At 28.0% G+C, this 13201-nt stretch overlaps 1 protein-coding gene across 2 annotated transcripts in view; it reads left to right on the top strand.

Annotated features, from left to right (window-relative positions):
• Nucleotides 1–13201, top strand: part of LOC100202994 (tyrosine-protein kinase receptor torso) — a 73107-nt gene that overhangs the window by 45426 nt on the left and 14480 nt on the right. For both annotated transcript variants that reach the window (XM_065805937.1, XM_065805938.1), the window contains exons 13-16: nt 3495–3551; nt 4952–5045; nt 10396–10416; nt 10753–10782. In XM_065805937.1, the coding sequence (XP_065662009.1) occupies nt 3495–3551; nt 4952–5045; nt 10396–10416; nt 10753–10782 (202 nt within the window). The remainder of the gene's footprint in view (nt 1–3494; nt 3552–4951; nt 5046–10395; nt 10417–10752; nt 10783–13201) is intronic.

Here is a 13201-nt window from a genome sequence, read left to right as displayed (position 1 = left end):
AATTAAAATTCACCAGCCACTGTGAGCCCCATGCTGTAGCAGAAGTGAAATCCTTTTCAAGCTCAAATGCCCCCTCCAAGCAATTAGAGGGTGTTGGTTTCTTATCACGACAAAAATAAATGGTAGTATCATCAGCAAACAATGCCACCTTAGATGTGAGAATATCTGGAAAGTCGTTAATGTAAATTAAAAAGAGTATAGGGCCAAGGATAGAACCTTGAGAAACCCCTGAAGTTACAGAATAAAAAGAAGAGTGCTGTCCGTTGATAACAACTTTTATACTACAATTGAAAAGGAAGGATTCAATAATCTTAAAGATGTTGCCGGATACACCATAAGAAGAAAGCTTATAGAGAAGACCAGCATGCCAAACTTTATCAAAAGCTTTTGAAATGTCAAGAGCAATGACCTTAACCTCTCCACCTTTATCTAATGCACAATAAAACCTGTCAGTTCTTACTGTTAGCAAATCAGCTGTAGAACGAGAAGATCAAAATCCTTATTGATGGTCAGAAAGTTATTAGATTCAAGATGAGAAATTAAGTGTTTGTTAATTCAAAATTCAAAAACCTTGCTTATGATAGAAAGAAGACTTATGGGAAGGTAGTTAGATGAATCAGATCGCTCTCCAGAATTTTTGAAAATAGGGATAACAGATGCCGCTTTCCTGCAGGCGGGAAAACAAAACTCTAAGAAGCACTTGTTGAATAGTTTTGAGAGTATAGACGACAGTTCCGGAGAACACTTCTGCAAGACAATAACAGGTATGTTGTCCGGGCCACAAGCTGTAGAAGAGTCTGGGCAGGAAATCGCATTAGATGCAGAAGCTGGAGTGATATGAATGTCAAGCAATGGATTAACCTGTTTGTTGGCAATATCAGGTAGAACTCAACTAGTGGAATCAAAAGATGATATTGATGAAAAGTTTTTAGCAAACAATTCAGCTTTAGGTGAGGTGACAAAGTCTGAACCATACAAGAGAGGTGGAATTAAAGATTTGTCCTTATTATTGATATTATTAAAGATTCTCCAGAAGTCGCGAGAGCCTAATTTTTAAGATGAGATACGAGATTTCATGACCTGAGAATAGCGGGTTTTGGTGTTAGACAAAACCTTTTTACAATTGTTTCTAGCAGTAATAAACAGACGTCTGTTTTCTGGAGAATTGTTTTGCTGATAAATGTGGAAGTAACGGTTTCGATTGGCAATCGCAACAGCACAGTGTTAGGAAAACCATGGAGGAGATTGAGGCTTGATCTGGAATCGTCGAGAGGGAATAACAAATTCCATGCCGGCATGAATCCACGAAGTTATGTAAAAAGCACATTTGTCGACAGGAAGACCAAAGATTTCTACCCAAGGACCATCACGAAGAAAATCACGGAAAGAATCCCAGTCAGCTTTACTGTAGTTGTAAGAGGTTCGATAATAGGGGGAATCATGTGATGAAGAAGAATGAGATATTAGTTTTAGAGAGATCAAACTGTGATCAGAAGCACCTAAGGGTGAATGTGGAGAAACTGAGCACTGACTAGGATCAGAAACAAGACATAAGTCGAGTAGAGAAGGTAAATGATTCGGGTTGTCGGGAAAGCGAGTTAAAAAGTTGATTATTTGAGTTAGGGATTGAGAAAGGCAAAAGTTGTGGGCTTTAATGCCTGCCGAATCACTGACACTAGAGCCAAGCCATTCAGAGTGGTGAGCATTAAAGTCACCAACAACAGCTATATTAGCTGATGGATAAAGAGAGAGGGCTTGGTCTATTTGATCAGAAATAACATCAAAAAGAGTTCAATCTTGAGATAAAGGAAAGCAATATAGAACAAAGAGAAGGGCGATAGAGTAAAGTGGTGCTAAACGAAAGCACATGAAAGAATAGTCTGTTGATTCAAATCTCGTTTCACGACAAATGGGTGAATTCTTTTGAATGTAAATGCCCAGGCCAAGCATGTGACTATTGGAGTCATTACGAATTAGATGAAGATAACCATCAACACTAAGATCACAAGATAAGACAGCTGAACTCAAATTAGTCTCACAAAGAGCAAGTAGGTCTGGTGAACTTTGCAAGAGATAAAACTCAACAGAAGAAAAGTTACTTCGAAGACCACGAATATTAGTGAATGATTTAGAGAATGGTTTAGAGAACCTGGTGATGATGATGGTTTTTTGTGTTTTATAGTTTTTGTGACTGTATTCATTTTTAAATTAGATTGAAGAACTTGACTCAAAGCATAGATAGTACTCAGAACACTGCTTAATAGCCCAAGCAATTGCCTCATTACTACTAATAAACCCTAAGTCATAACAATGGGCTCCAAATGTGGCCTTGGCAATGCACACTTAAAGTACAAACAGGGACACCATCCATGCACAATATGGCACTGTTAGTACTTCGATATTTTTTAGCTGTTGATAGAATCAGCCTCTCTGAGAGCTACCACAGAGTTCGGGTAACCTGACTACCAGCCGGCCTCAGAACCATAAAACTGAGTATTAGAGCTGTACCTTCATTAGGGGATAATAGAATGAGTTGCCTAGTTATAAAAACAGAGACACAAGCAAAACCCTTGCATTGAGTCAAGAAGATCCAGCATTCAACATCCTAAACCGGAAACAATGTATTAAAAATACATCTGTGCCAGCCTAATAGATGAAGAAGGGGTGCAAGGCTGGTCAACAGATAGAATCTGTTTACCCCTTAAGTCTTTGCCTAGGAGGCCTTCTACAAGACAATAGCCGGGTGCATTTAACATTTGTCCAAGATGGGTATTTTTATCAAGACACCATCTCTAGCTTTTACTCAACCAAGAACCCCAAGGCAGGGGTGTTTTAAGTCGGAGTTGGCATCTCCTAGCCTTTGCCTAAAAAGACGTATCCTACAAGGCAGCAGGACATGAAGCAGATTGTACTGGGTTACATGTTACCAGTAGCAGAATAACCTGATCCTACTTGATGATTACCAGTAGCAGGATAACCTGATCTGTCTTGAAAATGAGCTTCATTTAAAAACCTCTTCACTGCAATACTGATAAATATGGTTTAATTCTCCGAGGTTGTTACTCTATAGAAATATTATTTCTTGCTATGCGATGCATAACATACCTTTTATTTTATTTTATATATATATTAAAATGCATGAATTAAATATATTACCTGTATCATACCACATCACTATAATTCCATAGTGATGCTGGTAAATGTGGTATGATAAATATATTGTTTTTAATCTTTTTAAAACAATAATTTTGACTTGTGATTTAGTATCTATAGTTTCTAAGTTAAATATTAGACTTTCTCCATGATATGAACCAGCTTGGCTTTTATAAATTTAATTTTATGCAACAATGATCAAAAATGAGCATTTCATTCTCACTTATTTATTTTTAACTTTTTAGTAGGTGTTTGTTTTGTTTTTTTAGTGTTATATAAGTAAATATAATTTTTATATATAACTTGTATTTTTTTAATTATATTTATTTGTTGTTTATTAGGATGCATTATCCTACAAGATCACTATGGTAACTCCAGGAATATTGCTTGGTGTTTATGTGAGCATATTTTCTTTGATCAATACTTTTTTTTTATTTAACTTATAGCTTTAACATTTGAAACATCTATTAAAAATGGTTATTAATGCATTTTTTTAGTTTATAGTTAAAAGAAAATGATTTAAATTAATTCAATTTAAGTTTTTCATAATTTTTTTATTTTTTTACTTAAAACAAATTAAGTTATTTATAAATATTTTTTTAATTCTGAAACTATTATAATAATTATTATAATAATTTTAGATCTGAAATTATTGCTTTTATAAAATAATAATTAAGATATTAATTGAATTATTAATGCGGATAATTAGCAATAGTTCAAATTAAGATTTTGTAACTTTGTATGCTCATTTTTGGTAGAAATTTCTAAAAAACTAAATAAAAATTATTTGAAGATACTTTGAGACTTGTTATCAAAATCTCACATAAATTTTAACATGATCATCAATAAGTTACATGTTTGTTTACTTGAGGTAATAATTAAAAAGTATATCATACCATAATGGTTGTTTACTTTGATTGTTTATAACTGATAGTTATGCAATGATAATGTCATGGTATCATAAATTTCAACAATGCCACCATCAATAATAGCAATCTAAGTACATGTATAATTAAAACCTTTTATCAGTTTAATCAGTGTTCAAATTCTACATTTGTGTTTCTAAATATAACGTGATACAATGTAGAATTGTTCTACTTCATGCTGCTAGCATATATTCTATGTCTTGCTGCTAGCATATACTCTATGTCTTGCTGCTAGCATATATTCTATGTCTTGCTGCTAGCATATACTCTATGTCTTGCTGCTAGCATATATTCTATGTCTTGCTGCTAGCATATACTCTATGTCTTGCTGCTAGCATATATTCTATGTCTTGCTGCTAGCATATATTCTACATCTACCAGCATGATATAAAATGTTTATCAACTTAATCAATCTCAGAATATTTTTAAATGTTATTTGAATTGATAAATTACAAAGAATAGTATTACAGTTTTTACATTTCAAATCTTTTTAGCATTGATAGCTGTTTGGTTCAGCTGTCATTAAAACAATCCTGATTTTAATGTTTGATTCCAATCTCAAATTTCAAAATATATCTATTAAAAAATATTCTGTGTATTGGTATATCTATGGGGAATAAAAAATTTCATAAACAATTACAAAAATGGCATTAATATAATGGAAGGTAAGTTGTAAACTAAATTACAAATTTTCTGACCAACACAGAATCTTTCATTTTGTCAAGGACAAAATAGTGTTGCCATCAAATATCTAACGTAAACAGATTATGTAAACATATGCATGCAGTTATACAAAGGTTTAAAGATACATTGATTGATATAAAGATACATGTGTTGATATATTGATTGATAGTTGAATCTTTTTTTTATAGCTTTATGCATTTACTGGAACTGCTATAGATTCTTATCGGCCATTAAATGTTCCTGATTATTTAATAATACAAGTTCCACTTGCTCCAACACAATGTAAGTAGTTTAAATTTATTTTTTTCAGGTTGAGAAAATGATTATATGAATCTTCTGTAATTTTTCAAAGTTCATTTTATGAAACTTTTATAATTTTCTAAACATTTTATGCTTATGACATTACATTTTATGTTACCTTATGAAATGTTACCTCATAAAATGTTACCTCATAAAATGTTATCTCACAAAATGTTACCTCATAAAATGTTACCTCATAAAATGTTACCTCATAAAATGTTACCTAATAAAATGTTACCTAATAAAATGTTACCTCACAAAATGTTACCTCATAAAATGTTACCTCATAAAATGTTACCTCATAAAATGTTACCTCAAAAAATGTTACCTCATAAAATGTTACCTAATAAAATGTTACCTCATAAAATGTTACCTCAAAAAATGTTACCTCCTAAAATGTTACCTCAAAAAATGTTACCTCATAAAATGTTACCTAATAAAATGTTACCTAATAAAATGTTACCTCACAAAATGTTACCTCATAAAATGTTACCTCATAAAATGTTATTTCACAAAATGTTACCTCATAAAATGTTACCTCATAAAATGTTACCTCATAAAATGTTACCTCATAAAATGTTACCTAATAAAATGTTACCTCATAAAATGTTACCTCAAAAAATGTTACCTCCTAAAATGTTACCTCAAAAAATGTTACCTCATAAAATGTTACCTAATAAAATGTTACCTAATAAAATGTTACCTCACAAAATGTTACCTCATAAAATGTTACCTCACAAAATGTTACCTCATAAAATGTTACCTCATAAAATGTTACCTCATAAAATGTTACCTCAAAAAATGTTACCTCATAAAATGTTACCTAATAAAATGTTACCTCAAAAAATGTTACCTCTTAAAATGTTACCTCATAAAATGTTACCTAATAAAATGTTACCTCATAAAATGTTACCTAATAAAATGTTACCTCATAAAATGTTACCTCATAAAATGTTACCTCAAAAAATGTTACCTCCTAAAATGTTACCTCCTAAAATGTTACCTCATAAAATGTTACCTAATAAAATGTTACCTCATAAAATGTTACCTCATAAAATGTTACCTCATAAAATGTTACCTCAAAAAATGTTACCTCATAAAATGTTACCTCATAAAATGTTACCTCATAAAATGTTACCTCATAAAATGTTACCTAATAAAATGTTACCTAATAAAATGTTACCTCACAAAATGTTACCTCATAAAATGTTACCTCACAAAATGTTACCTCATAAAATGTTACCTCATAAAATGTTACCTCATAAAATGTTACCTCAAAAAATGTTACCTCATAAAATGTTACCTAATAAAATGTTACCTCATAAAATGTTACCTCAAAAAATGTTACCTCCTAAAATGTTACCTTATAAAATGTTACCTAATAAAATGTTACCTCATAAAATGTTACCTAATAAAATGTTACCTCATAAAATGTTACCTCATAAAATGTTACCTCATAAAATGTTACCTCAAAAAATGTTACCTCCTAAAATGTTACCTCCTAAAATGTTACCTCATAAAATGTTACCTAATAAAATGTTACCTCATAAAATGTTACCTCATAAAATGTTACCTCATAAAATGTTACCTCAAAAAATGTTACCTCATAAAATGTTACCTCAAAAAATGTTACCTCATAAAATGTTACCTCATAAAATGTTACCTCATAAAATGTTACCTCATAAAATGTTACCTCATAAAATGTTACCTCATAAAATGTTACCTAATAAAATGTTACCTCATAAAATGTTACCTAATAAAATGTTACCTCATAAAATGTTACCTAATAAAATGTTACCTCATAAAATGTTACCTCATAAAATGTTACCTAATAAAATGTTACCTCATAAAATGTTACCTAATAAAATGTTACCTAATAAAATTTAATAAAAAAAGAGGTAACATTTTATGATAAATTTTGATATTTGAGTTTTTTATTTCTTGTTTTCAAATGCTTTATTTCAAATGACATTTGAAAATTGTTATTTTTTTTTTTTCCTAAAATATAAACTCTATAACATAAAAATATAGAGAAACTGCTAATTTTGTCCTTTAGTTGCATTTTTCAATTAAATATATTGTTTTGCCCAGGGCTGACAACATGGGGGATGGGGGGGGGGTAGAAGGGAGATTTTTTTCCTTTCTCGACAACAATGATCTGTTGAGATCTTGCAGGGGAGCTTTGATTATATGAAATTACCATCCTATTTTAAAAGTTTAAAATCCAGGCTCTAGTATACAGTTTTAATTCTTCAATCTTAGAAACAATTATCTTGTAATTACTTTATGTGACTCACACATTGTTATTCACATACAAAGTTATATGAATTAATCCCTACCTACTTTGAATGCTCTGAGGGTGTCAAGACATTGTAGGAATGATTTAGGTGCAATCAACATAGTTCCAAACTTTTTTGCTATTTAGACCATCTCAGTCACCTCCATTATAGTCATTTCTGGTAATACCAACTGAACCTTCTATGTAATCTTTCAAAATATTGTTTTTCATTAAAACATCTTGAATTATGTTTAAAGAGAGCCGTGGAGTGGGAATTATATCTGTTATCTGTTTGTTAGAATTATCTACTAAAAGTAAAGGATCAATGACATTTTTGAAAGCTTTTATTTTTTTATGTTTTCTTTTAGCGTTGTATTGTTTATATCAGTTTAATAGATTTTCTATAGTTCTGATCTTTCGATCCATTGAACTGTTGTCTTCTTTAATAACAGAAAAACTTGTCTTAATGAATCTAAATATTGAAACTGTTGTTAAGCAAACTAAATAACAATAAAATTGTTACCAAACAAATTTTGGTATAAATGTTAAATAAAATTGAGCTGAAAATATTAAAGATCCTACTTTATAGACCTCAAATTCACAAAAATAGTGTCTACAAGACGGTGTGATTTATTATGAACTTGTTCAGATGCTTTAATGTTCAATATCTTTTCCACCAAGATCATTCCTTATTCATGTCATAATGTTTTTGACATGCCATTTAAAAAAAAAAGATACCATCCATTCATGGCCTACTATAGTGACAGAGTATTCACATATAAAGTGAAAAGGTCTTTTAATTTGACATGTGATAAATTTTAATTTTATGTATATTAAATTTGCTTTCTTTTTAGAGCTAAATAATTTGATTTAAAGAATATGGTTTTTAAGTGTTGTGTTACTGGATGCAAAGGTAACTACGTTACAAAATCTATGAAAGTTTATCATCTTCCAAATAAAAAAAATATGGATGAACAAAAAAAAATGGATAAGTGCTATATCTCTTTATTTTTTTGTGTAAAATCTGAGTCCACTGGCACCACCAAGACAAATTACTAAATAATTGCCATCTTTAAGAATATCTATGAAAAATCTATCATAACTGTTTACATCTTCAATCTGCTAATATATTGGACAACTTGGTACATTTATATATTGGTAACTTGATACATCTGCTGATATATTGAGCAACTTGGTTGTTCCAAAGTTTATTTGGAAAATAAAAATAACTTATCCTTTGACAGCTATATTAACACCATAGTTATGGTGCACTTAGCACCATCACTATGGTGTTAAGTGCACTATAAAACCTTTTTCTTACAAACATATGAATATTATTGGCTGTATTAGTCATCTCAATGCTGCAATACAATATCTGAATTCTTTACCAATTGATCACAAGAAAAGTATTATTATTGAATGGATGTTAAGTATGAACTTCTTAATGCTTATTGGTGAAAAAAAGTATTCTCTTGATATGGTTGCTAGGGCATTAGAGTACTTTTCATTGTCAAGAACTCTTTACTCTCGATTACCTGATGACTACTAAGTATATCTCTGATGACAAAGTTGGCATCTAAAGTTAAAAATGTTGGAGTTTTTTAAAGTTTTTTTTTGACAAACGTTCTATTTCTCAGACAGTTATTCTACTAATTAATGAAATTTATGTTAAACCACAGTTAACATTTTAAGGAGGTAACATTTTTGGCAAATTTTGTAAATTCCCCAAATGAATTAGCGAAAACGGTTTTGGGTTTAATGATTTGTTTTTATTTGGTGGAAAACAGTTTTTGTATAAAGCATAACCAATAACAGGTTTAGATGCTAAGTTTTCAATATGATCAAACAATGCAAACAGTTAAAACAATAAAAATTGTGGTGGTTATGTTATTGCTATTTTTTGAAACAATAACAAATAGTAAGTAAAAAGTTTTTAGGAATGATTAATCTCTCTACCACTTTCAATGCCACTTTAAAAAAAGAGCATACCATCTTAAAAAACTAATGATTTATGGCTTTTATTTTTTCAAATATAAAGAATAAAAATGTAAGAAAAAGCAGATAAAAAAGTAGAAAGAGCTTTGTAATTATAATACCAATACAAAAGCTAGAACTTTTTTTTCTAAATTCTAATATCAGTTCTAATAATATCAGCTCTTTTTATAGATTTTAGATATAGTTTTTTTTTTTTTTCAAGATTTTTATAGATTTTAGATATAGTTTTTTTTTTTTTTTTTTCAAGATTTTTTTCTAATATTAGTTCTAAATAGTATCTTGGTTATTTTTATTTAGAATATATTTTGAACAGCTGACTTTTTTGAGCATTGATGATTTTTTTCCCAATGATCTTAAAACATTCTCCTTAAAAAAGAGAAGTGGTTAGTGATAATTTGCTTTAATAGTCTCCATTAACAACAATTTCATCAAAATATTCTGACAAATTCAAGATGGTGTTACTTTTAGTTTTTTGAAAACTTTTTTTCCTTTTTCACAAGAATCTTTAACTTTTTCACTAAGTGTCCATTATGAGCATAATATTTTTTTCATCTGTTATGATATTAGTTGCATGAGTGTATATGAATATACTTACTAACATTAGTTGAAGAAATTCAGATTTTTTACTTAAATTTCAGATTAAGTAAGTGTTTTCAGAGTGATTTCATTGCCATTGCAGATTTAGTTGAACTAAGTTAGGCAGATTTTTTTTCTTTCATTTATGGATTTTCTAGATTGTAAGTCATCTATATAGTTTTGAACTATTTGTTGTTTGCTCTTACATCAACTTTTTATTAAGTTAAGCTCTAGAGCTTTTACATGCAATCATACAAGAATTACTGCAGTGTAAGTAATGTCCAAAGTGAATTGTTTGTGCACAAATCATTCAAAATGTCCTAAGGGAATTATACTGATTGTTATTAATGTCTCAAGGGAATAATACCGATCATTAATAATGACATTATCACTTTCTTGTGATAGCAATTATTACAAAAGAGAACTGATAAAACGCCGCATAAAAATATGTGAATCTTATTTATTTTATTGTTTCTTTTTTAGCCTCTAAAAGTACTGGAACTAGTAAGTTAGTTAACCTTAAGTGTTCAAAGGTTTTCTGAACAAAATATTTTTATTGTTTATTTTAATTTTACTTGTAATTTTTATGTTTATTATTACTATTATTATTATTATTTACATTATTATTATTGTTATTATTATTATTTATATTATTGTTACCTTTACTGACTTTTTATCTTTTAGTCTAACTATCGTTAACAGTATTTTTTCACTTTTCACTTGTCACTTGCTTTCTCAGCATCTTGTCATTTATTTTTACTCTCTTCATAAAACACCTTTGAATTATGGGTATCTTTGTTGTGTTTCTTTAGTTTTTTTACTTTCACTTTTATTTTTTAGTTTCACTTCCTTTACCAGCTTCAGGAAATAGTAAGTTTATTTAGTTTTTTAAATGATTATCATGGTATATTAAAAATTAAATCTTTTATTTCATTTTCAATATTTTTTTAAATTTGTTATAACTTCATTTTTATTTATACAATTTAAGTTTTTATCAACTTTTAAACAGGTAGATGGTGGTGGTGGTGGTGTTATTTTTTGGGTGTTAAAATTTTAAACCTAACCTAAAATTTTAATAATGGTTATACTGGTACCAAGTTAAATGATCATAAGTTTTTTATGATTTAATTTAGCTTTGAATACATTTTTGCATACTTACTAGGATTGAGCTTTTAATAAAAATTTACTGCTAAATCAGTAAAATATTTTACGAATTTATTTAAAATAATATCGGTAAATTTCAGTAAATAATGATTTTATTATACTATACTATAAATTAAATGGTTCATTTGGAATCCTCATTTATGAAAGTAATTTTTTTTCTTTGCTACCTATGTGAATGTTATTTTGCTGTAAAAAAAAAGATTTTCAGCAGTACCTAATAAAGTATCATTTTTTCTTGTTTTTTAAATTTTCAATATGATTTGTTTATCACCGTCAGAAATTCACATACCATTCTTTATGTTATGTATACTGTTTTTTTTTTTATGTAATCAGAACTCTTTTATGTAAAAATAAAAAATTAAAAAAAAAAAATTAAAAAAAAAAAAAAAGAAAGATAAAGAAAAAAGAATAAAATAAGAAAAACAAATAAAATAAAAATAAAGGGAGTGAAGAAAAGAAAAAGAAAGAAATTAAAAAGCAAAAATAAGAAACAAAAAATATAAAAACCAAATCAAACAATTAACAAAAGAAAAAAATGCAAAAAGAAATGAGAGAAAAAAAAAGAACGACAAAAAACCAAAGTTAAAAGAAAAAATTATTCAAAAATATTATGATAATTGCCCCGTTTTTGAAGAAAAGAATAAGAAAAAATTTTAAATTTTATTTTTTCCTGACTAAATGTTTTTCTGTGTGTGACACGTTTTTATTTGTGTGTGTTATTAAAAATTCATTGTTTGTTTATTTATTATTATTTTTTAATGAAATATTTATATTACTTTTATTTTTGTTATGATTATTGATATTAAGATTTATTATATTTATTAAATCATTGTTACGTTTTGTCAGTACATAACTGTTTGTAACTTTTCTGTCTATGCATAATATTCAATTGTTGTTTTAAAATTAATATTGTTTTATTATTATATAATTTTCTTATTGTTCTTATAATTGTTAATTTATCGTCATTATTATCATTATTATTTATACTATTAATACTATTTCATGGTATTTACTAAAGATTAGTTTTTAACTATTTGTAAATGACCTCCATTGTAAGATCTTTTATCGAAATATATTGATTGATTGATTGATTGTAAATCAGAACTCCATCTCATTTATTTATCTCTTCAAAAAAATGTAAAAAAACAAAGATGATCTAAAAAACAATATTATGTCAAAAATGCAACAAAATATCTTGGTTTAAAATAGCTAGATCAATAAATTAAAATTTACTTAAAATTTTATTAATCACTTTCCTATTAACTAAGCTGTTTTTTTTTTTGTTTGTTTTTTTTGTTTTTTGTTTTTGTTTTGTTTTTTTCTTTGGATTCTTTTGGTTAAGTTTTAAATTTTTTAAGAAAGACAATTACTTTCTTGTGATATATTGTGGCATTTATTAGTTTGCTTTTGCTCAAGATGTCTGATGTTTGGAAGCACTAAATTTTAAACAAAGGAAAACCACTGATTTACAAAATATGTAAAAATACCAGTAAATACTCAAGTTCTACAATTAGAATGTGGTATTACCTAGACAAAAAATATGGAATCAAAATTATCAAAAAAGTCTTAATTTCAACTTTTTTCCCAAAGCAAATAATTAAAGAAATGATTTCAAGACTTACAACACTGGATGAATTTAGTTTACTTTCCATTGTTTACAAATTGTTAACAGCTCCTTCGTTCAAAATTGTGATATGTAAAACAGGTTCAACTTCTGATTTTGATTCAGCATTTGACCAAAAAACAGCGTCACAAAAAACAGTAATACAACTCATACAACAAATTTAAAGTCATTTTGAAAGAAATGTTGGTCTATGAAGATACTGGAAAAAGAACTATCAATCTTGAACTTCCAACAAGTATTTGTCTTTGTGAGCCTTTTCTGCTACTGGATTATTTGTGACAAAAATTTGATTCAGAGTGACAACTTACTTTTGCACTACGCTTACTGATACACTTTTTTCTTCATTTTTTATCAAAATAACGATTTTAAATAAAGATCTTAATCTTATAGACTTTATTTAAAAAAAAAAATTCAATATGAGTTTTTATGTTTTTTTGTTTTTACCAGTTTTTTACTAGTGTTTACCATTATTAATATTAACCAATATTAACTAGTATACTA

Source organism: Hydra vulgaris, chromosome 09 (assembly GCF_038396675.1).
Source record: "Hydra vulgaris chromosome 09, alternate assembly HydraT2T_AEP".
Classification (NCBI taxonomy): Eukaryota; Metazoa; Cnidaria; class Hydrozoa; order Anthoathecata; family Hydridae; genus Hydra; species Hydra vulgaris.
This window is presented reverse-complemented; position numbering and strand designations above follow the sequence as displayed.